Genomic DNA, 27,735 nt, shown 5'->3' with positions numbered 1-27,735 from the left:
GTAGTGCTTTTTTGGTTGGGGGAGTGGGGAAAAATGCTCACTATAGTTGAGAAAACTGTCTTAAAATGTGACAGGACTGCACTGGCACATTCAGCTAATCTACTGGGTTACGCATCTACTTTGAACTGAGGTTTCTAAATGGGGGAAGAAGCCAGGTGCTGGTAGTAAGGCCTATAGGTGGAGGGACAGGTCTGAAAGAGAACAGCTCAAATTTAGGATCCTTGGAGCTCTTGTTGTAGAATGTGGAAGACAGTTGTGACCCACTGAAAAGATGTTTTCTGTACTAGACTAACTGGACACATGGTATTGTGTGGCTTTATATACTTGCAGTGAGACGTCAGTTAATATTTTGATGTTAAAGGTCATAGCTGAATCATGAAGCAGCATTATATTTAAAGGCAAACTGGGAGTCATGGTTACACACTACACAATAAGAAGCAGAGTTGAGAGTTTTGAATAAAGAAGGTAACTCTGGACATCATCTTGACTTGACAGATGCCTTACAGGATAAACCATTTGCCATTTCATTCTTCTACACAGCTGAAAATATGACAACACACTGTGCTGAATAACTTCTAAGCACAGACCACTTAAAATGGCTGGCTGATGCAGAGAGGTAAACATTAAACTGAAGCTTCTTTAGACAGCACCAGGGTTGCTTGTGTGATGTTTTCTTCAACCTAACTCTTCTCGTGTTTGGTGGAGGAGTCCCTGTGCTGGCCCTAGGTAGAAAGGCATGTGGCTGATCTAGCAGAGCTTCAGAGTGAGCGTTGATTCTTTTGCAGAATGAAACCTGCTGGAAGGCACGTTCCTACAGTCAATACAGGGTGATGCAATAGATAATGGCAACCATACCATAGTTTGACAAGAGTACCCAATTTCAGCTTCAGTTGGCCTTTGTAGGGGGCACTACTCCCTCATTTCAGGAAAGGCACAGAATGTGCCTGCTTGCTGGTGCTTATGAAGAGATGGTTTGTTGGTGTTTTTTTTTTGGGGGGGGGGTGTGTTTGGTTTTTTATTTTCATTTTTCTGTTTGAATATAAAAAACTAGAGAATGCATAATGGCATTTGACAGTGTCTGTGACTGACTTCAGCTAGACCCCCTAGGTAGTGTTGGAACCTTGGTCAACTTTCAGCCTGGTTAATGCTAGGCTTCTTGTCTTGCCATCTGTAGCATACTCTGAAGAGAATGCCACTATTTGTGCTCTCCTCAGCCTGACTGATCTGCCTGCACCAGCAAGCTGTCATAGTTTCCAGCTATAGGAGGCTTTTTCTGTTCTACTGTAAATCTTTGTGCTCTAAAGCATCAGAAGTTGTAGACTGAAGGTGTTGTGTTACTGGAAAGCTGGTGGGAATATTTGCTAGGAGTTAGGAACTACAATAAGAAAAATAGTCATGAAGAAGAAAAGCTCAGCTTTTGAAGAGTAGCGTTTACAGCCTTCTCAACTTCCCAGTCATCAAGACTTTTTAGTTGTGAGGTTCATTGAACAATGTTTTGTGGGATTGTGTATTTTGTGCTCCACTTACATTCTTCCAAGCTTCTAAGCATAAGGTAAATACAGCGATTTGCTAATCAGTCCTACTTCTGGCTTTTGCTGTCTACTTCTGTGTTGGACCTCTCAGTAGGAAGAATGTAAGAACTGTCAAAAGATGCTTTTGACTCCTAGGATTAGGATGGGGAGCAGTTCTGCCTATATTCTGTTCTTTGATTCATGGAGTTTATTTAAAATATTTCTGGCATGCTAACTGGGAGCTTTCGGTACTGGGCTGCATTTTTACAGTGTAACAAGACTGGATCTAGCTAGCAGAATCCTGATTACTAGCCATGTGTGCTGTGCAGGTGTCTTGATTGTATGTATGTTCCTTTTGGCATTGTACTAGGTATGTGAGGTAATGTTCTGTGTAATACCAGTTTATGTCCTGATTTCTTATGGCCTACAGTAAAACAGAATAATTCAGGATGCCTCTCCTCCCCCACCACTCCCTTATGTTCAGTTCCATAAGGCTTTTTGAGAGGAATAAATATAGTGAAGTGTTGTCTGGCTTTCCTGACAATACCAGATCTTCAGAATTATTTTATTGGAGGCATTTAAATTTGAACTGAGCCTTAGTTATCTGCAGCTGAAATGTTTTAAACTTTTTCCTGGCAGACTCTTTGTTTACTGTGCTATAGATATAATGAATCAGCATATAGACAATTGTGTGGTCCTGTTGCTATGCTCTCTGTATAGAAATTGCAATTTAGAATAGTATACAAAAGTTATCTTTCCACTGAAGATCCAAGTGAGGCTTGATCCTGAAAGACCTCTGTTTCTGAGGCCTGCAGCTCGGTGTTATGGTAGTCTTCTACAAATAGCTACCAAAATACTGTGTAGATCCATAGCAGTCACAAAGAAATTCCACAATTAGCAATGCAAAACCATCACATGGAATTTTTTTATTTTTTATTTTTAAATATGTTCACTCATTAATTCTTCTGTCTCAAATACCTCTTCACACTAACGAAGCTCTGGTGAGCAAGAACTTGCTTATATAGCTAGATCTCTTTTCCTGAATTTAACTATATATTTTTACACAAATGGAAGTTGCATAAATCTGCCTACAGAAAGAAGCTGCTTTAAAAGCAAATTAGTTAAGTTACTTGTGTTATCTTCTGCATACTGCTGTTTATTCTCAAAACTGGCATTGTAATCTCCCACAATAAAATGCTTAAATACTATTGTTTTCTATCAGGCATTGAGTTTTATTACTTGGTGTGTTTTTACTTAGTGTTGACAAATACAGGTCATCTTAAATTGCATTTGTCTTGTTTCCTTCAAATAATTATAAAAGCCTGTCAGAAAAGAAGCATGTCATTATAGAATAGTTTGGGTTGGAAGGGACGTTTAAAGGTCATCTAGTCCAAGGGGTCATCTGTATGGTGTATATATATTGAGAACTGGTTGCTCTGTATTAAGGGTCTGAAGATTCTTGAGAAGGATCTTGATCTATTTGTCTTTTAACTAAAAATTGTTCAAAGTTTTTTTTTGTCTTAATAGCATTTTACATTTGCCTCTTGAGGCATGGCTGTGAGCTTCATGCCATGTCTCTTATGATTATCTCTCTCTTGTCTTTCAGTGAATGATAGTGTCTAGAAAGGGTATGTCCCTTCAGGAGAGAGGTGCCAATGTCCAACCGGCCTAATAACAATCCAGGGGGGTCACTGCGACGTTCACAGAGGAACACTGCTGGGGCCCAGCCACAAGACGACGCAGTAGGAGGAAGGTATGGCTATTGTCTGTGTGTTTTAATGTGTAAAAGCAAGGTTGATGTGATTTAATTAGAGAATGTTTTCTATCCTCTATTCCAAGCACTGAAACTTGTTTAAAAACTTCTTGCCCCTGAAATGCTATCTGTACTGTCATTGCATGAGTTGAAGACATAAAAAACTTTCAATCATGCATGTTTAGCTAGAATAGCAGTAGCAGATCTGTGGAGAAAAAGTGTAACTGAGCTACATTCCACAGATCACAGGTAGCAGTAAATTCCTTTCTCCTCTTCCTTTCCTGATAACAAAAAAATAAAGGGGGGGGGGGGGAGTGAAAGTCTGATATGTGTAATCTGAGGAAAAAGTTGTGTCCCTGTTAGAGAAGACTGAATAACTGCCACCTCTCTGTTCCCTTGCACTTTATATTAATCCAGTACAGTTTTAGAATAATTCAGGAACAAAAGATTTGCCATCCTTTTAATATACTTGCCCTAGTGACCAAGTGGACCAAATTGTATTTTTTCTGTAAGCGATGCCTCTACAATGCAGAACAAAGATGATCCTTGAAACTTTTCTGTGGAAGCTGACTGTATAGTTATTGTTGTGCTCTTTAAAGAATTAAGAGTCTTCGTCTGGCTGGAGCTCGTATGGATAGGTGCTGCTTTAATTTTGTTACATTATTAATCTTATGAAAAATGGTTATAGTACCATGGTAGGAAGCATCTGTTTATATTCTGCTTCTTCAGAGGTGTTACTGGTGCAGTTGTTTGAATATGTGTATCTTGGGCTTTTTTTGGGGGAGGGGGTTATAAGAGTATTAAAGTACTGCAGGTCAGTGGCGCAAAATAGGGTGTTTTTTTGTTTTTTCTTTTACCATTAAGAAATCAGGCTGTAATGAAAATGAAGATAAGGTGTATTTCTTAACTAATACGAAGTCTGAGAATGAGATCACTGTGGAATGGGTGAAGGAAGCTAGCTGTTCTTCCAAAGAACCTTGCAGGGATTAATTCAATCTGCAAAAGGCAGCTTCACTTTTTCTAAACTAATCTACTGCACAAGTGGAAAACCAGGCGATAAACGCAGGACTTCTCTCTTGGGCTTCTGTAGCATAATGAGGAGGAAGTTGCTGCCCTATGTAGCTGATTATTTTGCAAGCTAGAATTGTCTGTATAGAATACTCCTTTAACTGAGACATGTTGACATGGTGAACCCTTCATTCCATTCTGTCCATTCTGTCTTATCTCGACATCTGAATGGATGTTTAAGTAGGATATTTCCCTACGAGCTCTTTCCTTCCACTGAATTTGACCTGGAATTAATAATCCTCTTCCTAGAGTAAAAGACTAGAGCCCAGTTATTTGGGCATGGGGTGGGGATTTTTCAGGTATCTACTGTTTATTCAGATTTAATAGCAGAATGCCGGGGAGACTTCTACAGTGAATCAGACAAATTGAAGAATTTTAGGGGTAGCACTTTTTTCTTGCAAGAAAGTTATTCATCTGCTGTTTTTTACTGTGATCTGTTACTTAAGCTATCACACAATGGTTCAAGATGCAGCTTATCTTAAATGACTGGACCTCCTCAAATCTGTGTGTATCAGACTTCCATGAGCAAGAGTGTATTGTACTCCTCAACTGTGACCTTTATCAGAACCAAAGCTCTTTGCTTAAGTGAAGAGGATGAAAGATTACAAGTCTCTTTGAAAATACAGGCTCTGTAGAAAGTCAGGGCAGGTCCTGTTCTATCTCTGAACAAGCATTTCTGGCTGGCAAAGAATATAAAAGGCTTGCATAAAGCATGCTGGTTAATATAAACTTTATAATGAACTTGATTTCTTTTACTGTCTTCTGTGTTTCCTCTTTAGTAAGCTGCTGGGCAGAAAAGGCTATTGTGCAAGGAACAATGCAAGACAGATCTATCGGGTCCTTGAAAATTTTGTAGATTAAATGGAGGCAGAGGTTCTTGATAACAGTCGCTCTATCCCTGGTTGCCTGGCTTTAGACACAAACTTCAGGACTAATCCTTCCACGCATGAGGTGGCATAGTATCTTCTAGTTCTGCTATTGAACAGTACATTAGGAGGGTTTAGAGTTCACAGCTTGATGTACCTTCTTCATTAAGCCGTTCTGTACCATGGTAATTCATACTACTTTGGCTTCTATTTTTTTAAAAAAAAGGGGGGGGAACCCCAAAACAAACAAACCCACCAACCCAGTGCCCCCCTTTCTCCTCCCTCCCCTGCAGCCAAACACACCTTTTCATACATTAGTTATTTGGTTTTTGTTTTTTTTTTTTAAACACTTGGAACACTAACTTCTAGTCTTTTTGACATTTGTCATCCATAAAATGCAACTCTTCAATTTCAGCTGTAAATTCATTTAAATAGAATGAAGAAACTGTGGCAAGAGCAGCTTCAATGATATGCTTATATTGTGCAAAAAAAACTTGTGGACTTAGGATGCATGTTAGTATTTTAGCTGGAGTTGAGAATGTTCTTTTGAAGCAAATGTGTCATCCTTACCTACTGCGTTTTGGCTAACATAGTGAAGATAGTCTTGGAGTACTTTGAATTGGAATCTTTCTGGATCAAGGCAGACTGGGAGTTGTGCTCTGTGAAAGCAGCTCTTGCCTCCTGGTCACCTGTGGTTGTAGTCTGCTCTCCTTTGAAGTAGAAATTATTGAAATGCGTAACTGTTGGACGTTGGTCCTTAATGACAGCTATCTTGCTTTATGGTTTTGTCTGTTGATCTGCACTACTTATTAATGTGGTTGTAGAGACAGTATGAGATTTTATTCAGTCACTTTATTAGATCCATGTGTTTCTTAACCCAAACCAAACCCCATGCACAAATGTAAAAAAAAACAAACAACAACAAAAAAAGAAAAAAAAAAACAGAAAAACACCCAACCCTACAAAAAACCCCCCAAAACTTAGTACAGTATAGGGAATTAAGCAGTAATGTGAGTCTGTAGGGGGTTGTTGCTTCATGCTTAAAATTAGCCACAAAGTTTATAAGCAACTTAAGGGCCACGCCTTCTGAAGTGTTGAAGGTTACTTCACTTTGGTCACAGATATGCAGTCATACGCCTTCGAGCAAGGACAAGTTTCAATACTGTCTGAACTTGTGTAGTTGATTACATTTTTTCTTTGTATAAATAGCTTTCTAAATGCTGGAAATGCTTTTTTCTTGAAGCTTTCTTGTGGCTGAGGTGCACATACTTTCAAAATACAGAATAAATGACAAAAACTTAGAGTATTTGTGCAGTTTGTCACTTGTACTGCAATTTCAGACTTTGATGTGAAGTCACCTATTCGAATGTCAGTGTGTGGTTGTATAGCCAAATGGCTTTGCAATAGCCTTAGCTTTGCCTCTCTTACGTTCCGAATGGAGTGAACACTACAATAGGCTTGGGTTGAATAAGGTGTTAAAAAGTAAGCAGAGAGGCTGGAGAATGGTATCATCACTTCCAAGCTGAAATGCTAGTGCATGTCCTTCTGTATATAGTCTTTGACCGTTTTGCAGCTTAAAGGTCTTCTGTTAAAACTTTATCAGTTTAACTTGCTGAACAGCTACTGTTCTCTTGCTTGAGGACTTGGGAAACTCCAAACTCCTCTCTGGTCTAGTACATAAAGCATAAATGCTTTTAATCTTCCTCCTGTGACATATTATACTGGCAGATTTCTCTTAACCTGGAAGCAACAGTGCAAACCCTTTTTTGTCTAGACTGGGCTTATTTGCTGTCACCCTAATAACATCAATACTTGCAGTCAAAATGAGTGGGGGAAGCCAAGCCCATGATGTGTTTTCTGCTGGAGTTTTACTAGCAATTTAACATTCAACACAGTATCACAGATAGTGTAAGATGACTGTCGCAGCACAAATTGTAAGGGAGCTTGGCATATGTTATGTGTGCTTTTCTCTAGTGGAAGCAGAGGATGTATTTGAAAACAGACTTATAACTGATGAACTGTTTTCTTCCCCATATATGCACATACTCCCATATGAAGATAGGCTGAGAAAGTTGGGGCTGTTCAGCCTGGAGAAGAGAAGGTGGCATGGAGACCTCATAGCAACCTTCTGGTATCTGAAGAGGGCCTATAAGGATGCTGGGGTGGACTGTAAGTGATAGGACAAGGGGTAACGGGTTAAACAGGGGAAGTTTAGATTGGATGTAAGGAAGAAGCCCTTTACTGTAAGGGTGGTGAGGCACTGGAATGGGTTTCCCAGGGAGGTTGTGAACGCTCCATCCCTGGCGGTGTTCAAAGCCAGGTTGGACAGAGCCTTGGGTGACATGGTTTAGTATGGGGTGTTCTGGCTGATGGCAGGGAGGTTGGAACTAGATGATCTTAAGGTCCTTTCCAACCCTAACTATTCTATGATTCTATAACCAAACTGGCCTTTGTGAAGTTGGACTAATGCGATTCTTCTGTTATCAGTACTGAAGTTGAAATAACTTTGTGCTTTGGATGACTTTCTGCTCTTGTGGATATTATAGTTCTTAATGGCAGTACTAACAGTTTGCAAAATGTTTAGTGTTACCATTCTAATTGCAATTACAGTTATGATGGCACCTTTCTAACTGTACAGCATAAACTCTTGTCTGAACTATCTTTCAGCACTTTCCACTGAAGGATGACTGCAGGTTTGTAAGGAAGCAGTAATGATGCTAAAGCTTCCCTTTGCAGCAGTAAACCAAAGAGGAGTGGGAAGCAGTTGCATTAATGAGAGCACCCTTTTCATGGGGGGCACAGGAGGAGGTACTTGCTGTCACTTTAACTGTCTACATAGTCACCATGTGTGCTGAGGAATTGTTGCATTTGTGGCTTAAGTTCCCAGTGATGCCATATTATTTACTTTGAATGGGAGCAATTTGGAAGCTATCTTGTGAAGCACACAGTAACTTCTTTTCTGAAAGAGATGCATTTGACTGCTCCTTTCAGTTGTGAGCAATGTTTCAGTGTATTGGTATGGAGTAATGGAAGTGGTCCTATGTAGTAGAACATTTCAAATATTTTAGTTTCATGAAATGACAGTGGCACTTATTTTTTTAATATGCATATTGTCATTCTTCTGAAATCTTTAGGAACAGTATCTCAGTAGGATATCAGTTTGATTGACTGCTATGCTGTTGCAGTTGTGTATGAAAGTATGATACTCTATAAAAGTAAGTTTTCAGATTTTCAGTTTTGTGCCTTTGAGATTGAAGACGAAATCTTTAATTTCATAGAGAACATAAGTTATAAGTAGTATCTCAAACAGTTTGGACTGGGCTTTTCCAAATAATAAAACAACAAGAATGTTTTTGTCACTTACACCACTTACCTTCTAAACAAGATTTGGTTTTGGACCAGTCTTGATAATATATTAAATGTTAACATCCTGAGACTTGTGCATAAACTAAATTTAATGTTTGAGTCTATGGGTAAGACAAGTGATGTATTTCTGAGGAGAGAAAATAGTTTTTTTTACACAGCCTACTGCTATTGCTTTTTTTTTTTTTTAAATCATCTTTTGACAGAAGTAAAGGGTGTTTAGTTTTGTAGACTTCATGTTTGGAAATATTTAATACCTCAGCTGCTGAGGAGCATGATTTAGATGAAACACTTTGTTTATTAACTAACTTCAAAAGGTATGTTTTTTTTATATGCATTGAGTAACTCTTTGAGGACAGGTTCTAGTTGGTTCTTTATTATGGTTTTCTAAGGAAGGCTAAGGGCTGTTTATATAAACACTGCAAACTAAATGGTGGATCACTTGTCAACTTACCTATGTGTTATTCTAAACTGACTGTGAATTAAATTATATGTCAGCAGACAGCTTTGCCTGGTTGAGTGAAGCCTTGGGGTGGGTTATGAAACTGTGTTTAAGTTGGGGAAAAAAACCCAAGCAAAACAACCAAACCAAAGCATAAAGAAAGGGGGGGGGGGGGGAAAAAGAGGGCAAAAAAAACCACCAAGAAACCCCAAGGCAACAAGTGAAGGTGCAGCAAGCGCTGAGTCTTCTTGGACCTGCCACTGCAAGTTGAAATGGACAAACTCGAGCTCATAAATACTTATCATTTTTCATCATTAATGAGGAGCAGGCTCTCAAAATGCTTGGTGCTGGAATATTGGTTTAAGTAAAGCTTCTGAGTGAATGATACATTAATGGAAAGAATAAAGAGCTTGTAACTAGGTAAGTTACAACGTAAAAGTCTCAAATTATGGCCAAAGGCACAAGTAGATTACGACCTTTAACAAGAATCAGTCTTCTAACTGCCCTTGTACCTTTCATAGCGCTTAGTTCTCTAAGCATTACTCTTTCTCGCTCAAGTATTCCAACATACCTTTGTATATAAGTTAACTTTTAACAAAACCTTAGGCAAGCTGTCACAGCCTTAATATAAACTGGGACAATGATACTTGGTTAAAGTTCTTTTAATTTAATCCTGCAGTCTCTCCAAATTGTCAGTTTGCTTGCTGTCAGGCATGTTGATCTTGGAGAAGGGGAGTTAATGTCATGCTCCTTTTAACTGATATGCTACTGTGTGCAGAGTTGCTGTTGTCTTCTATATCTTCTTTTTGCAACACATGCAAGTGAATCATTAAACTAAAGAGAAGTGAGAGCACAATAGGTCTTTAATAATAAAACGAAAAAAATACTTATCACTTTGACTCCCTGTTATATTTATTTCCAGTATAACCTTTCTGCTCTGGCTATGAGTGTTATTTCTATGGTTGGTTTGATGGATAAATAAAATAAAGCAAATGCAAATAGCCTGCATGATACAGTATTTACAATCCCTAGGGTATGGTTGTAGCTGTTTTGGTCTGCATAAGTTGGACAATGGTATGAAATCATGTTTGTAAAGCTTGTAAGACCCTGAAGGTAATAAAACTGGAAGGGGGAAAGCCTGAAACAAGTGGAAACTCTTCAGTGCATGATTTAAATACTTGATGTTTTGATGTATTCCTTTAGTCATATTTTAGTTGAAAAGATCTTAAATTGTGTGAATGCTTAAAGCACAAAATTGAATACAGTTCTAATTAAAGCAAACAAAATATCTTTAAGTGATAACCTTTAAAAATATGCTTCATAATAAAGGAACCCTGATCGATTAGCTTACATGAAAAATGAAGTTCCTGCCAAGTGTAAATTATGTAACAATTTCTGTTACTCCCATAATAAAAACATTTCAGTGGGAAAATTAAATTTCACGCTTTAGTCTTTTGTTGGGAAAAGGGAAATCCAAACACTCGGGATTAGGTGAAAGGTTCCCAAGGTTATCTTGGAGTTTGCTATTATGAGCTAGAGATCTGTTTTGTTTCACTTGCTTTTGATATTAAAAGTGATTTCTTCTATTATAAGAAATAAAAACAAATTACTGGAGTAATTTGCAGAAGATGCTGTTAATTTTTTCAGACTGTTACCCTCTTAGATTTATTTTTTCATAGTTACCAGCCCAGCTGGTAACTCGGAATCACGCAGCTGATCACTCACACCCTTTCCCTGGGTGGGAGGGGGAGAATTGTAAAAATGTAAAACCTGTGGGTTGAGATAAGAACAGCTTAATAACTGAAGTACAATACTATTACTACTACTAATAATAAGGGAAATAACAAGGGGGGGGGAGAATATAAAACTAAAAGGGGAAAGGAGGGAGAAAAAGCCAACCCTATAAACACAAGTGATGCATAGTACAATTGCTTAGTGCCTGCTGACTGATAACCTAAACTGATCTGAGTAGTGATCTGGGCCTTCTGAGTAACTCCCCCCAGTTTATATACTGGGAATAGTGCTGTGTGGTTTGGAGTAACTCTTTGGCTACTCTGGGTCAGGCTGTGCTCCTTCCTGCTTTCTTGTGCCCTTCCTCACTGGCAGAGCGTGAGAGTCCTTGATCAGGGTAAGTGCTGCTGAGCTGCAACTAAAATGTAGGTGTGTTATCAGCATTATTCTTAGACTAAAGCCAAAACACAGCACTGTACCAGCTACTAGGAAGAAAATTAACTATCCCAGCTGAAACCAGGAAAACACCTTGTCTAGGTGCATTTTGTATCTTTGAGCAACTGACTAAATAAGAATACTTTGAAAGAAAACAGAGGACGGAAAGCTGTAAAGAAAACCAGTCATATTACTGAACTTTTACTGTTTTGACTCTTAAGGATATTATCATGTGGTCGTCACTTAGGTTAGATGTGGTACTTTTTTCCTACTAAAGTTTGTGTTAAAATCTTTAAGAGGATGATGAAACTTTCTGGTCAAGTAGCAGGCTTAGCTCTACCTTTTCTGCTAGATTTGTCATTTGGTTGGAAGAAGGTATTGAAAGCTTGTGAAAATTTGTATCTTCCTGTAAAGGTGTACTCTTGTAACTTTTTGATGTTAGGAGGCATGGGTTGGAGAAGACAATTAAATCTGAAGTCTGCATTTCTCCTCCCATATGATTCAAAGATACTTGTATAGCTTAACTCGAAGGACTAGATAGCCTAGGTTAATAGTGTGTAAGCAACATTTTTTTTGAAATATTGCTTTCAGCATTAATACTAGGTTGGTTGGAGGTCTCATGAAGGTTAGTGGGATTTGAGCATTAGAGTTCTGAGGACAGCTGAGTCAGTCAAAAGTGTGTTATATCTGGGAAAGTGCAAATGACATGTTTTTTGCTGTAGCAGTTATTTATGCTATGCTGTTTCAAATGCTGATGAGAGCTGTCTTTTCTGAGTCTTGCAGGTGGTAATTCTGATTGGGTTTGAAAGTAGATGTGGAATATGTGAGGATGTAACTTAAGTCTTAAATTTTATCTATGGCATATTATGATCTTTGTCCTCCAGTAACAGCTTATGCAATAAACCATTTTTTTTTCATACAGCTGAAAGCTGCTTGGAAGACCTTTCGTAGCTTACCTGTATGAAAATCATTCCTTTCTCTGACATGACAGGTTTCCTCTCATCTGACTGCCTTCATTGGTAGAATGCGTTTCTTCATTCCTCTGTTATGGAAGAGCTCTTTATCTTTTGAACTAGTTGGATCTGCAGCCAGAAAATAACTGGCAGGGTTGAGCTTTCCTACTGAGTAAATGGTTGCATTCCTGTTCTGAGCATTTGACTTTCTTAAACTGAAGAACAAAGATACTTGTAAACACTCACTGGATAGTCTTGATGTATGGAATCTTGAGGTTGATGGGTGTTTCTGAGAAAACGTCTTTGACAGGTGCTCTAGTCTTGTGCCTTATTGTGCTAACTTAATGCTCAAGCGAATAATTTGGTAATCTTGCACACCAGAAAATGTCAAATTTACCTACACAGGTTGGGTGTGAGATGATGTTTTATTGATTTAAAATGACTAAATAATTGTGTGCTTTACGAAACAGTTGCACTGGTAGTGATTTTTAACTGCACCAGGTGATTCTTTTGAAATGTCGTTAATATTAAGGGTTGATATGGAAAGGGTTGCAGCTGTAAACTAACATTTTTAAGTGGTCCAGAGAAATAAATAATTCCACCTACAGGTTTGTATCTTGAAATCCTGATAGATTTCTGTTTTGACTTTCTGCTGACAGGTCACATTTAGGGCAGGCAAAACATAAGGCACATAGCCCTCCTGAGAGTAGAAAATCTATTTCAAAGACACCCAAAGTGCAGTCTAACACTCCTTCTGAGCAGTCCAAGGGACACTTTTCTAAAAGGTAATTGTGTTTCATATTCGTATGTTAACCAGTGTTACTTGCGCTTCACAACTGTGCATAATATATCTAGTCATACAGAGTTCTTGTAAAATGTATGACTAATAGATTTTACCTAATTTAGGTGTTGCATTCAGTGGATATGTTTCAGTGTTTCACATTCTGTTTGTGCTTTGTTTTTCTTATTCAGCAACTAAGCATTCCATCAGTGATGGGGAGGAAACAATTTCTGCATAACTAGTCTTGGAATACTTTCAAGGTCTTTCTCCCCTTTTCCTGCTTCATGTTGGAGAAGATTGCTTAAGGAATTTGAGCAATGTCCAATATAAATTGAAACATAGGATAATCAGAAGTATGCCTGTGTTCAGGATAATCAACTTGGTTGTGCTTTGTGCGCTCTTAGTGCACTCCTATATACACACTGGAATAGTTTTCTATCAAAGAGACTTTTGCCATTTTTCTGTGTGATTCATTACCTCAGTTTCAAGATTGATGAGATACTATCCTTTCATTAAGAGACTTCTTGAACTAGAATAGTTATGACTAGTTATGCATTACTGAATGCTCCTTACTCTCTTGTGGAACTTGCATTCTCAAACTTTCAGCTAATAGCTTCATGGCTTTTATTTTTTCTTTCTAATTCGTTTGATGTATCTATAAAAATAGAGTAAAATCTGTCCGAGTTACCTTGTACCTGTCTCTTGAAAAAAAGTGTGCTATGTTTTTATGTTGCAGTTTATTTTAGTTCTCATGCTAGCAAAGATTTGCTGTGTGGCTGTTCTTTATAAGCATGGTTTGTTGGTTGGTTTTTTTTTTTGTTTCAGTGTAAGCTTAATCAACAGTGTTTCTTATCTGTGCTTTCCGTGATTATTAGAGAGTGTTAACATTTATCTTGCAAAACTGTTGCAACTGAGGTTTTTTTTGAGTTCAACACTAACACTGTTCCTGCTTACTTCTACAGAGGCTGTAGTTCATCTGCTGGCCTAATACCACAGCAAGAAGATCCGGAGAGAGTCAGTACTTCAGAAAAGCAAAAAACGGGGCAAGTGCCTAAGAAAGACAATTCTCGAGGGGTTAAACGCAGTGCTAGTCCAGATTACAGGAGGACCAATTCTCCTAGCTCTGCTAAAAAACCCAAAGCACTTCAACACAGTGAAACTTCCTTGGAAACTAACAAGCCGCATACTAAGTCTAAGAGAAGGCACTTAGACCAAGAACAGCCAAAGTCTGCACAATTGCCATCAACAAGCAAGGCTCACACCAGGAAGGGTGGAGCTGCTGGTAGCTCCCGAAGTCAGAAAAGGAAAAGGACAGAGGATCTGTCTTGTATAAAGAGTGGTTCAGCGGTTGAATCAACTGGTGCTGAAGAGAAGTCAGCAAAACTCTCCAAGCTGGCTTCAAAATCGGTGACCTCAGCCAAAGCTGGGTGTAGCACCATCACTGATTCTTCTTCTTCAGCTTCCACATCCTCCTCCTCTTCTGCTGTGGCCTCTGCTTCTACTGTTCCTCAGGGTGCCAGAGTGAAACAGGGAAAGGACCAGAATAAAGCTAGACGTTCCCGTTCTGCATCCAGCCCCAGTCCAAGAAGGAGTAGCAGGGACAAAGAGCAGAGTAAAACAGGTGGCTCTTCAAAGTTTGACTGGGCTGCTCGATTCAGCCCAAAAGTCAGTCTCCCTAAAACAAAACTGTCTCTACCAGGCTCTTCCAAGTCAGAGACATCAAAACCTGGACCTTCAGGACTACAGGCAAAGCTAGCAAGTAAGTTGATCTTCTGTAAAAGAATAAGTACATATGTTTTAAGCCCAAGTCTTCTGAACAAGTATTTCTATTCTTTTTGGGCTTCTTGGGGTCTTCATAGAGAAACTCAAATTGCGTGTTCTGCTGAGCTTTTAAGTAAAGCTGTGACTGAAACTATTCACAGCTAAAGAAAATTATTTTAGTACAGTTAGTGTTCTATAAGTTCAAGTTGCTTCTCTGTCTTGCAAATCAATTAAAAATATGCAAAATAATTGCATGTTGTGGTGGGGACACACATTGTAAAACTTTGAGTGTATTCCTTCTGTTAGATTTTTCTTTTTCTTATTTTCTTAAGCTTTCTGTCATGTAGTGGGAATGATAAATGCTGGAAAACAAGTAGATAATGCAGTTTCTTGTTGCAAGTCCACTTTCCTAGTTTTTCCTTACTGTGAGAATATCTTGTGATTTTACTTTAAGAAAAGCAGCCTTCTAAACCTAGTGTACCTAGTGCCTGGAATGTTAGTAAATTTATCTTTTAAATTGTTCTTACAAAATATGTCCTCTGATGCTGAATTTGAATAGCAATTGCAGTTCTTGGACGTTGTCACTGAGAAGTACAGGCTGCTTCCAAGCAGAGCATTTGTTTTGTAGTGTGCAGATATGCTTGTAGCAATGTTGCCTTGAACAAAATTTCTTTGAAATCATTATTCTGCCTTTGTGTACTGTGATTTATTTATATCATGTGTTCTCTAAAACTTCATTTAAAAAGTTGGATTCCTAAGCTTGCCTGTGGTTTTTCCTTTAACCAGACATGAACAGGAGTAGCCTCTAACAACTGTGGCGTGTCTATAGCAAGTACTAATGCAGGAAATAAACAAGAGCAACTGGATGCCTTCCTGTATAATCAAAATAAGTTTAATTGACCTAGCAAGCTTGTTATGGACTGGAGTATTAATTCTGTAATGATCCAACACAATTGATGAAGAATGGCATTGGGGAAGGGGGGAGAAGTTACTTTCTTTATAGTAAGGCTTTATCTACTTGCTCCATGGTTCAAGACTTTTTGGGTGATGAAGTCCAGACAAAAGCCCACTGAATTGGCTTAGGATGGACTGAGGGGGAAGTGGGAAGGAATCACACAAGAATGGTATCGACCAGCAAGTTATTAGCTGGGACTGTCCTTGTTATAGGCAACTTCTTGGCAATGATGAAAAACAACAGGGAGGAGAGAAAATTTGTTTCCAACAAGTGAACAGCAAGAAGGTGAAGGCAGAGTAATTTTTGACAAGTTACAAAACTTCACCAAGGGGTGAGAACGGGAAGGGTGGGATGGCATAATGTAAGGGGAGTGTGTGTTGAGTAGCTTAAAAAACAGCATTAGGAATATGAGCCTAATCTGTCTCTACAAAGAATGTACTGGGAAAGCCAGCCTGACTAGCTTTATCTCTTCCAGGACCTGAAAGTCATCTTTTGCAAAAAGATAAACTTGAGTTGAACTAATACATTTGAGTATATGTCACGTAACCAAGATGTTATGGATTTGAATGGGAGTGTGTGTATGTATATGTGTCCCTGGTAAGGGGCATAAAGCATGGTGTGAGACATTCCAGACTTGGTAGAGGTTAAAGTTACTTTAGCTGGCATCCCAGTTTGGGGAGGAAGGTACTAACAGGTGATGCTAAGATGCCTAAAATGTCTAATGCCTCTTTATTTTACTGTAAATTACAGCAAAATTTATTACAGTGTTTTTTTATATTGAAAATCTTAGATCAGAGTAAGTGATTGTACTGAATAGCAGTAAGAGTAAGAACTTGGAGTAGAAGAAAAGTGTTAAACTGATATTTAAAAATAGTGTCAGTGTTTCAAATAGTGTGTTAGAGCTCTGTGACAACAGATTGAAGTGATTTTGGGATTAATAGTGACTACTGTTAGCTCTAGCCCCTTTTTAAAAAAAAAAACAACCCACTTGTCTGCCATGCAGTGTCACTAACTCCAAAATACTGAGGCAAATTTGAAATATGGTAACAATTTTGGATAACACTGAGAACTGTCAAGAAAATATGTCCAGGGTAGGTTTTTAAGGAAGAATGAGTAAGTTAAAATTTATTTTCTGTAGCACACTAGTACCCTTAGAGGATTAGGGAGCACAAGTAGGTAATTTTTCACACAAGTATTAACACACTGAGGCTTTCTGAAGCAGTAAGGGAAACAGTGGTTTAGATTAAATTGCTGAGGTGTACACCCCTCTGCCTGGAAACATGTCCTTAGAAATCATAGTAATCCAGTGTAGAAGGTGAAAGCTAAAACTCTGTAGGCTTGTGTAGTGGTATGGTATGAAAGAGATGTTTGAAGAAGTTTGAAATATAGAATTAGTGAAAGATAAATAAACATACAAACATAGTTCTGTAAGGAGCTGTAAAAAATTTTGGGGAAAAAAATGCGTGTGGGGGAGTGGTTCTAGGAAGGAAAGTGGGAGAAGAGGGAAGATGATTCTGATGAACATAGAATCATAGAATGGTTTGGGTTGGAAGGAACCTTAAAGATCATGTAGTTCCAACTCCCCTGCAATTGGTAGGGACACTTTCCACTAGACTTATGTGTAGGAATAGAATGCTGTTCACTTTTGGGTATTGCAGTTCAGAAGTACAAGAGTGATTAGTAGTTGTGATCTCTGAAGGAAGAACTTGAAGAGCTGAGCTGGCTTGCTCTGCTGATGAGAAGAATGAGGAGAGATGGGGTTGCCTCAAATGTTGTAGGGGTACACCTTGAGGTTTCTTATGCAGTCCTCACTGGATAATTAATAGGTGTTATATGCAGCCAAGGTGACTCTTGGGAGTCCTCAGCTACACAGCAGTCTAACTGAGCAGTGACATCACTGAAAAACAGCTATAGAATTTATTGGAAGAATAAAACCAGACTAGAACAAAGTTGTTTTTTTTTTTTTTTTGTAGCTGAGTATTTCTTGACAGGGATGGGGAGGAAGCAAGTTTCTTGTTTTGCTCTCTTGATGTGACTATTTTTACATCCCTTTCAAGCCCTATATTTTGTAGGGGCTTTTAAAATATTACAGATCAGGTCAGCTTACTCATTATGTAACGATAAAAACCCAACCTTGATTAGGGAAATCTCTGCTGCCCTTTGTGTAGTTTCTTGTGGCCCTTAAATGGAGGGAAGTTGACAGTGATGGCTGAGACAGTGCTGAGAGCAATGTAGCTTAGGGTAGCTGCTCCTGACTGAGAAGCCTCTACCTAACACTTTACGATTTGGGGGGGGTCTAGCAGGAAAGTTTATTGGGATACACAGAAAAGCCACCTGAAGGTGAACACAGAGCAGGAATGGTGTAACTTCTGGCTTCAAGGGATTTGGCAGAGGTGAGGGAGAAAAGAATCTGAAAATAGGTCTAAATTAATCTATTTGGGACTGTGGGCAAGAGTGCTGTCTGTGTGATGGTAGTTTGAGCCTTAGAATTGTGGATTTAGGGTGGAGGAAATAGATTACTAGCTTGGAGATACTTGGTTTAATTGCAGTGATGGGCTCTGTAGGGCTATAATCAAGAGCTGGGGATGTCTGGGCTGGTACTGAGGGAGGGGAATAGTGGAGCATTAAAATAACAGGAGACTGTCTTGCCTTCCCCTGCTGCAGCTATTTTCACCATCTTTATTGCAGGAGAGTGGCCCAATACTGACAATCTGAAGTCTAAACTTCCAGTCCTAGCAAGTTCATCTCTACTGATTATCTTTTTGAACTGCAAATAAAGGGCTTTCCAGGTTATGGACTGTGAAAGTTTGACTAACTTTGTTTTGGCTTGGGTAATACTTGAAGTAAGTGAGTGCAGTATGGCTGCATTCAGAACTTGGTCCTGTCACACAGCTGAAAAATGCCTTTAAAAAAAGAAGCTGACCAGTAAACACACTTTAGTGTGAATATGTTCTTAAGACTTTTTTGTTGTTGTTGTTTGATTTCTGTTAGGTTGCACTGTTTCAGGTTTAGCCTGTTTGGGTCTGTTTTCCTTCTGAGTCATTAATGTGAGTGTTTAGCATGCAAATAGGATGATGTTAGGGCATATGCAGAGGTAGAGAAGTGAAGACTTGGGAAAAGAGAAACGTGCAAAAAGATCTGAGAAGCAGAACATTCTTCTGAGCAGCAGGAGAAAATGAGATTGATTTTTCTGGGTGCTCAAGCTGTGATGTATTATGCAGTTTGTCCACCAAGGTGTAAATGGGCATCTCTAAATTCTCTAAAACCCTCTTAGTGAGGTAATTCTTTACCTTGAGCATGGTGAGGCACTGGCAGAGGTTACCCAAAGAAGCTGTGGCTGTCCCATCCCTGGTAGTGTTCAAGGCCGGGTTGAATGGGGCTTTGAGCAACTTGGTCTAATGGAAAGTGTCCCTACCCGTGGCAGGGGGGTTGGAACTGGATGGTGTGTAAGGTCCCCTTCAGCCCAAACCATTCTATAATTCTATGAATTCAGTTTGAAGAGATGGCTCAGCTAATTTAATTATTTAAAGGAAAGGACAACCCATTTCACAGCTTCATTGCCTTACTGGTTCATGGTATCTGTGCTCATCTGACCTGTGTTAAGCAAGCTCAGCTCAACAAACTGACAGAATACTTACGGAACAGGAAAGTGTGTATTGGGTGTGCACTTTGTGCATTTTAGAATTGGTTTGGGGTAAGTCATGAGCTAGTGTTTCATATTGTTAAACAACAGTAAGCTCTGCTGCTTTGTGAAACCTTTGCCCTTAAGAGAAATCTGATTTTGATACAAGTTAAGGCCATCTTACTTCATTTGAATGCTTGTGTGGTGTCTCATTGATACACTATTGCTAAGCTGGTATGGAGTTATTTAATATTTAGGTCTAACTACTTGAAAATGAGTACCCACAGATTCGAAGTGGTAAGTGGTGTGCTGACATAAAGAATTAAAACATTTGTGTATTTTTCCAGTGAACTCTTCTATAATAGGGTGATTAACTTATTATTCTAAATGTCAAGCTAAAGTACATCTCGCTTAGAATTTCACCATGGCTGTTACAAGTTCGGGGTAGCTTACTTTTTCCATGTATGTAAGGTGAACTCAGTGGTAACATGTTACCTGTGGAGTGAAATAGTGCTGTACCCAGTGCCAGTTTAAGCATGTGCTTTCTAGTGTGGAATACAATCAGCTAAGAGGGGTGTTCTGTTGTATCTTGTACTTAGGAAGCTTATGGCATGAAATACTGCTGCAACTGTTTCAGGCTTGTTTTGTATATACCTTATGACACACTCCTTCCCCTCCCCTCTGCCACTGAAAATATCTTACTGTAGGTAAATAGGGTTGGGGTCGTTGTATATTTATGTTGTAGAAACTTCAACTTAAATCTTTTGGTTTGAAAACATATGTAGTAAAAATGCCACTGTTTTTTTAATATTTGAAAAAGTTATGTATTTTCTTCCATATGGACAGACCATCTGAAAATTCAACTGGTTGGTCTGCTTTGCTTCATTGCTTGGTGGCTATTAAATACAGAACCATATTTTCTTAAGGTTGCCAAATTTCTTCAGTTAGTAAGCCAGGTATGTAGTAAATGCGTGAATATCAGATTAACCTTTACCTGCATGGAACTGAGCTGCACGCAGCATTGTGTTACTGGGTCAAATACAGTATTGTGTTTGAAAGGACAGACTAATGGTTAGGTCAGTGTCATGATTTAAACCCAGTCAGCCATGCAGTTTCTATTCCCCCTGCCCTCTTTCTTCCCTTCCCTATCCTCCCTCCCCGCTCTTGGAGGGATGGAGAGAATTGAAAGAATGTAACTCCTATGGTTTGGGATAAGAACAGTCCAGTAACTAAGGTATAACGCAAACCACTGCTGGTACCACCAATAATAATAATGATAAAGGAAATAACAAGGGAAGAGAATACAACACCTCAGCACCAGCCTATAACTTGCCCCCCCCCCGCCCAACCAAGCACCAACTGATACCTGGTCCAACCCAAAAACACAGTGCTGCACCAGCTGCCAAGAAGGAGAAAAAAATGACTGCTGCTGCTGAACCCAGGATAGTCAGTAATGGCTTTTCAGATCACTTTCCCTTTTCTGTTAAATATCCAGTCAGAAGCTGCATAGTTACCATTTCATCCCTTGATATCACAACTCAGCATTCCTGGAATGCTTTAGGATTAAGGAGATAGACAGGAGCCAGTTTGATATGTACTGTTCTCAAAACCATTGCCCATTTAAATAGGTTTTATTTCTGAACTGTTGTCAGAAGAGGGAGCAGTGATCTAACTTTCTCATCTTCTTGAAATTAATTACATCTGTTCTAGTAATAGTATGCCTAAATTGAATGCTATGGGGTTCTCATTTATTTATTGCAGATGTGGGGTGGGGAGACACATGACTAAAATGCCAAGCTGAGCCTCAAGGATTTTATTTTTTTTGACGCTTTCATTATCAGCCTTCTTGTTCAGAAGATGTTATGGGATATTTCACCCGATAGTAAGCTTGTTCATCATCTGAAAATGTCCTGTGTAGGTTTATTGTGTGTTTAAGATTTACCTGGTTCTGCAGTGGGATGTAATCAGAAAAATGGCTTCATAACCTAGAGTGAATTAATACCAGTTAAGTCAGTCTTCAACAATGCAAATAATTCCAAAATAAAAAACTTGAACTCCTTTTCCAACGCTGTGAAGATATGCTTGATTATTTGCATCAAGGAAGACCTTATGACAGTGATAGGGGCTGAAGGGATGTAGGTAAAAGAATAATGCAAATACTACATATGACAGATCTCGGCACTGGCAGTGCTTGACTCCTGGAGGGGAGCATGGTTTTGGGTTAAGGCAGTTATTGTAAAGCCATACTAATCTGAATGAAACTGACTTAAAATAATATGATTCAGCTAGTGGTGAGTTTATGTGCACGGACTTACTTTGTGATGGGGGAAAACAGATGCAACCACAGCTGCCTTCTCCTGCAGTGTATTTTTTTTTATCCTTTCTATAGATGAAGGTAATGCATATTAAGTGTTTTGACTGTTGATGTGTGGGAATAATAAACTTGTATTTTGTAATGTGAAAACTGTGTATCATGAGAAACTTAGAAGCTGTTCTGTAACTATAATGTGTAGGTTAAGAAAAAGTGTCTAGGTAACAAGTTTGAGTTCAGTATGTCTAATATTACTTAAGGAGTAAAAGTAAATATCTGAACCTTTCTTTACTGGTAGAGCAGCTTGGTGTAAGGCAACTAAAAGCTGATGGGCTTATTGTGCTTCTTACATAGAAGCTGTTCCTCTGCATTAAAGTTTCCTGTACACAGAAGTTTCATTTCTTCGTAGAACTGCTGTGTATTGAAAGACTGATTTACTCTCAATTCTTTTACATATTACATAGGTCTGAGAAAATCTACAAAGAAGCGCAGTGAATCACCACCTGCTGAGCTCCCCAGTTTGCGGCGGAGCACACGGCAAAAGACCACGGGCTCCTGTGCTAGCACCAGGTAAAACTTTACATAATGAAATGTGATGACTGCAGTGGATTGATATTAATGTCAATTTCAGGCATGAAAACAGGCCCGTCTATCTCTTTCTTTGCTATTGTTAGAAGTAGCTGTAGCTTTTTCAGGCCTTCTGGTTTACTCTGTACAGCAGTGTCATGGAGAGCCATCATCTCAGTTGGTAGGGTGGAGGCTAGGAAACATCCAGAGACAGTACCACAGATTTAAGTACTCCTTTCTTAGGGAAGTGTTTTTAAAAAGACAGTAAACAGAGTGCTAAACTGCTGTCCATCATGGATAATAAAATAGATGACTATTCTGAAAAATAAAGATTTCATAGTACCGTGCAGGAGTCTGTTTCAGTAGTGTACATAGTTAAGCTGACTAAGCTTGTCAGCAACTGTATCTGAACAACACTACAAATGTCTAAGTACTTTCTGATACAGGGAAAAAATAGCTCTGAATTAATAATTTTAAACAGCTGGTAGATTAAATTGGAAGGGAAAGTCCTGTGATGCAAAAAATTCTTGTAGTTGCATGTATTGTGAAGCTAGACTTATGACGCCTTAACAAGTTTTCTTTTTTTCTTAAGCCTAAACTACATTTAATAATCTCTGCACAACTTTTTCCTTTTCCATGCCATAAGAAAAGGTTCTGAAGTCTGATTCTGTTGTCAAGTGTACATTTGAATTTGACTATCTACTTTGTAGGCATATATATTTGTAGTGATGATGACAGTAGTGTTTTAAAAAAACCCCACCAAATTTAAAAAGGCTTGTTCCCTCAAACTTTTTTTGGCACTGAAAATCAGGTTTATCATCACAGTTCTTTGTGCTTTCAGTAGTTCAGAACTTCCTTTAAAGATAGTCACTCTGTCATCAGACCTAAATGTGTATGTGATTTGTAACTAGCCATCATTTTAGTCCTTGCTCATTTTTACAGTTATATACCCTTCAAGACAAAGCAGTCTACTAGAATAATGTAAGGTCCTAGCTGTAATGGATGTAAACAAATCAACACCGTGGTGCAGGCCAGTGAGGGTAAAGAACAGATGGATAATTTTGTGAAGACTGATTCATATGTAAACCTGATAGTTTGTGCAGCTTTGTGGTAGTGGTCTACATAAATGTTATGTGGTTCTGAGTAGTCTCACATTAATAAATCTCTTGTCTTACTTAATAAGGTCTGAAAATTTGTTTTTTGAATCTTTAGTCGGCGAGGCTCTGGCCTGGGCAAAAGAGGAGCAGCTGAAGCTCGCCGACAGGAGAAGATGGCTGATCCTGACAACAACCAGGATGGAGTTAACTCTTCAGCTGCGCGTACAGATGAGGCTCCCCAGGGTGCTGCAGGTAAGAAGAAATTCCAGCTGAAGCACTTCTAGTACAGATGCTGATAGAAAATTTTTATCACTTTTAAAAAATAATTAAATAAATTAAATTGTGGGTAGAAATTCTTTAAGCTGGTACAGCTGGTAAATAATTCTTGAAGGTTTTTGAGTGAGAGGGGCCTTTACTTTTGAATCTGATTTCTTGGATATCTGGTATGTGTTTCAGTTACAAATTTTTTGTAGTCTCCAGACTACATCTGATAAACTACACTTTAGTTTTCAGCATCTACAGTTGGTTTTTCTTAAAAGTAACTTCAGCTCGTGCTAAGTAAATTACTGCCAACTGAAGAGACACCAAACTGCTCAGAATACAGAAAGCATGCATTTACTTGTAAAAGTTCTTTCATTTACACTCATAAATTTTCTGCAAGTTTTCTGTTGAAATTGCAAACATGTCTGTACTGGAGAAATTTGTAACCAAGTTAAATATTATTACTTGCACAGTCTGATTGTGTGGTACTTCATTTTATCGTCTGGTCCTAATCAATAGTGAGTTCAAAGTTACTTTCCAGCAATTATGCTCTGCTTAAAGCTAGCTACAGCAGTACAAAACCTCAGAATTAATGTAAACTAAGTGCAGCATTGCACTCAAGTAAGAAAAGTGTAGATTTACCAAGGATACATGTAAATGTCTTTGAAAGACAATTTGATGATGTAGCTGTTTTTTTTTTTTTCCTTTTTTCCCTTGTCTTGTGTCGATATAACCTCTCTCTTCAGCCTTTGGGAAGTATTAGACCTGTAGACTGATCTATTTAAAGTGACAATTGTACAAGAGTATGGTGGTGGCAGTATTAAATGCAGAGATGGTGAACATTTTCCTTGATGGTGGAATTGATATGGATTTTGTAGCTTTAAAGGCAATGTAACTTGCATTAATCTTTTTCTTTCTTTAGCTTCTAGTTCTGTTGCTGGAGCTGTAGGTATGACAACCTCTGGAGAAAGTGAGTCAGATGATTCTGAGATGGGAAGACTACAAGGTATACAAGTTGCTAATTTACTATTCTTTTGTTTATTTTTTTTATTTTCTTTGCAGCCTATAAATAGTGGTACCTACCCAAAAATCTGTAGTATATGTAGTGAGGAAATTTCTGTATTATATGTAATGAAAGGGCTGTATTTTCTTTGTTATGGTAGTTCTGAAGTATGGGCTTACAAGCCTTAATTTGCTGAAGATGCAAGAATTTGGAAATGATGTCTGGAGGGGGTAGCCAGGTGTCCTTCACTTACATGGTGTATTACACTATTCATGACTTTTCAGGAGGAGGTGGGGGGGAGAGAACTGAACTCAGTCCTATTAAGTGTGTGAGCTCAAACATGAAAATAAGTCTTTGCAGGAATGTTTTAAGTTGACAGGCCAGATTAGGCCTACTGTTACTCTGCCTGCTTCTGGATAACATTTTTTTGTGCTTGTCGTTGATACCCATGTTGCTGTAAGCTTTGACCAGACAAAATATAAATGTTCTTAAAATGCTTGCTTTTGTGCTTGAGCTAAAGGATTGAGGTGTCTCAAAACCTGAGAGACAGGTATAAATTCAGTTTGCATGTCCAGTTTGCAACTGTTTTAAATGATTTTGCAACTACCTTGCAAGGAGTTCTGAAATCAGGATTTGTCTTGCAAATGACATTTTTCAGTTAATCTGGATATGAGCGCTGTGTCACTACTAGTTCACTTGCTTGTAATCCTCAGTAAACATAGGTATGCATTGGGAATATTGAGCTAAATTGTTTTATACTATTAATCATTATTGTATTGATCAGCAGTAGTCATGGTTGCTACATCAAAAATCAGAATCACTCAGTCTAGTCTACCTCTAAGCAACACTACTGAAAAGTGTTCAAGAACAAAACCAGGAAACCCTAATATCTAGCAGAGTTTTTCCACTCTTCTGCTTATCAGCAAGTAAAGGGTTTTTTCAGTGTCACTTTTTTCCAGACTTACAGTGCCATTCAGGTCCTGAAAATGTAGCTATATGCTTATTGTTTTGTGTAGCTCAGATTTGAAATTAGTCTGGTGTATTTGCTAGACTTAGCTCTAGACTTACAATGATCTAATAGACCAGGTTTGTTGTGCGAAATGTGTGACTGGAAACTCAGTGGGTGACTTCTTAAAGGACCTTCATGCTCTGATGCATACAAAAGAGTCATTTGTTCCTTAAAGGTCATCTATTTGATGTTTTTAAGAAATCGACATAGCTGCAGTCATCTAATTCTGACTCTTTTAAAGTATCAAAATTCTGGTAGTCTTAAATTATAACATCATGGAATTTAAACTTTTAAAAATATACATAGAAGCTTTGACAATGGCTGTTATCCTCTGTTTGCTTTTAGCTCTATTAGAGGCTAGGGGTCTTCCTCCTCACCTGTTTGGCCCTCTTGGTCCTCGGATGTCGCAGCTCTTCCACAGGACAATTGGAAGTGGAGCTAGTAAGCAAAGTTTGTCTAATTTGACTTGATTCTTTCCACTTCCAGACTAGTAGAATTCAGCCACTAGTAAATGCTAATATTTGTATTAGCTTCATAGTTTAACCTATTTTATGTGTTGGACATGTGTATGTTATGTTAGTGCTAGACCTCTGGTCAACAATATTAATTTGCTTGTCTTCCTATAAGGAAGAGGACTTTGCTTTAGCTATATTTCTTTCCTTTTTTTTTTTTTTTGTTGGGTGGGGGGAGTATCTTAATATTCTTTCTAGGTGGGGAAGGGAGGATTCTTGTCTTTTCACCCCTTCCATATGTTTTTCTTTTGCATGATGGGCTGCTTAACAAAAGATCTGTCCAATAACCTTGGGTTTTTGCTAGCTTTAAACAAATGCTTAATTTAGCTTAAACTTCTAGGAGATGTCAGTTCTAAGGTATGTTGTTCATAGTTTCAAAAGTGTTTTTAAGTTTCAGATAAATAACTGACTCCAGGCAAGTCAGTGAGAGAACATGGGTCCTTAGTCTTGTTCTACCACACCTGCATTATGCAGGTGCATTTGTACCTTCTAGTTCAAGTCTGGCTTCTGAGGAGAGCCGAAGGCGCCCTGTTACACTGCCTGCCAAGAGAAGGATGGGGTCTCACGGATACTCCATGTGCTTTAATATCCAGGGGGTGTGTTGAAAAGTCCTTTGCTTTAATGAAGGTGGAGTGGTGTGAGTTCTGGTACCTGCTATAGGTTGGCAAGATGGCTGTGGTGAGCAGCGTGGTGGACTCCTTGTGCTGATCAGTCTGCACTGGAAAGACAGCCAAGAGTGAGATTTTTGTCTCCCTTTCCTATCCCCCCTTCTTATGACAGGGAAAGGAAGTGAAACTACAAGTACAGAGGAAAACAAACTGTCTCTGGTCTTCCACTCTGGCAGAAGTATAACATAACAATTCCCTTGAACACTTATGTTTTCTAATATCTTCTTTTCTACTGTTTTTTTTTTTTTTTCCTGGCTATCTAGGTTCTAAAGCCCAACAGCTTTTACAAGGTCTTCAAGCCACTGATGAAAGTCAGCAACTCCAGGCAGTGATTGAGATGTGCCAGCTGTTGGTAATGGGAAATGAAGAAACATTAGGAGGATTTCCAGTCAAGAGTGTTGTACCAGCTTTGGTAAAAATTAAATATCATATTTCTATTGGAGGATATATTTTACTCAATACCTTGCTTAAATATTATTTATTATATATTCTCAATTATATGTGTATCTTACCTGGTTTTTGAGGGCATGTTTTGCTAAATTTTGATACTCCTATTAATTCTTTTAATTGGCTCAAGAAGTGGTACTAGGTCTTTTGAAAATTCCAAGTCCTGAGTCAAAAGTTACAATGCTGATTTGTGCCCTTGTTATGTAGATGTTTAGGTACTTTTTACAAAACTAACAATTTTTTTTTTTTTTAACAGATAACGCTGTTGCAGATGGAGCACAACTTTGACATTGTAAGTGATCTGTAATATTTAAGAGATTTTTTTTTTAAATACAAAAGAGTATCATCTGTATTTTAAAACAAATATCTGTATGCTTAATAGATGAATCATGCATGTCGGGCCTTAACATACATGATGGAAGCACTTCCCAGGTCATCTGCTGTAGTGGTAGATGCAATTCCTGTCTTCTTGGAAAAGGTAAAATGAAATCAAAACGGTGTTAAACTTACCTGAGGGGTTTTTATCTTTTGTTTTATTTTAGCACATACCATTAAGAAAATGTCTCCATAGTTTATAAGATAATGCATGAGAAGCTTTTAAAAACAGTGCTTTTCAATG

General features: G+C 38.4%; 1 protein-coding gene across 15 annotated transcripts in view; it reads left to right on the top strand.

The window, feature by feature from the left end:
• Positions 1-27,735, top strand: part of TRIP12 (thyroid hormone receptor interactor 12) — an 83,541-nt gene that overhangs the window by 27,535 nt on the left and 28,271 nt on the right. For 10 of the 15 annotated variants that reach the window (XM_062638973.1, XM_062638970.1, XM_062638965.1 and 7 more), the window contains exons 2-11: positions 3,118-3,264; positions 12,782-12,907; positions 13,866-14,662; positions 22,017-22,122; positions 23,332-23,468; positions 24,400-24,483; positions 25,835-25,930; positions 26,933-27,081; positions 27,373-27,408; positions 27,499-27,594. In XM_062638973.1, coding sequence (XP_062494957.1) covers positions 3,167-3,264; positions 12,782-12,907; positions 13,866-14,662; positions 22,017-22,122; positions 23,332-23,468; positions 24,400-24,483; positions 25,835-25,930; positions 26,933-27,081; positions 27,373-27,408; positions 27,499-27,594 — 1,725 coding nt within the window. In that variant the 5' untranslated portion in view covers positions 3,118-3,166. Of the gene's footprint in view, positions 1-3,117; positions 3,265-12,781; positions 12,908-13,865; positions 14,663-22,016; positions 22,123-23,331; positions 23,469-24,399; positions 24,484-25,834; positions 25,931-26,932; positions 27,082-27,372; positions 27,409-27,498; positions 27,595-27,735 lie in introns of those variants that run through there. The other 5 variants (XM_062638975.1, XM_062638974.1, XM_062638971.1 and 2 more) reach the window with 4 other exon arrangements.

Source organism: Pezoporus occidentalis, unplaced genomic scaffold, assembly GCF_034315485.1.
Source record: "Pezoporus occidentalis ecotype Australia unplaced genomic scaffold, CSIRO_AGI_Poc_V1 ctg59, whole genome shotgun sequence".
NCBI lineage: Eukaryota > Metazoa > Chordata > Aves > Psittaciformes > Psittacidae > Pezoporus > Pezoporus occidentalis.
This window is presented reverse-complemented; position numbering and strand designations above follow the sequence as displayed.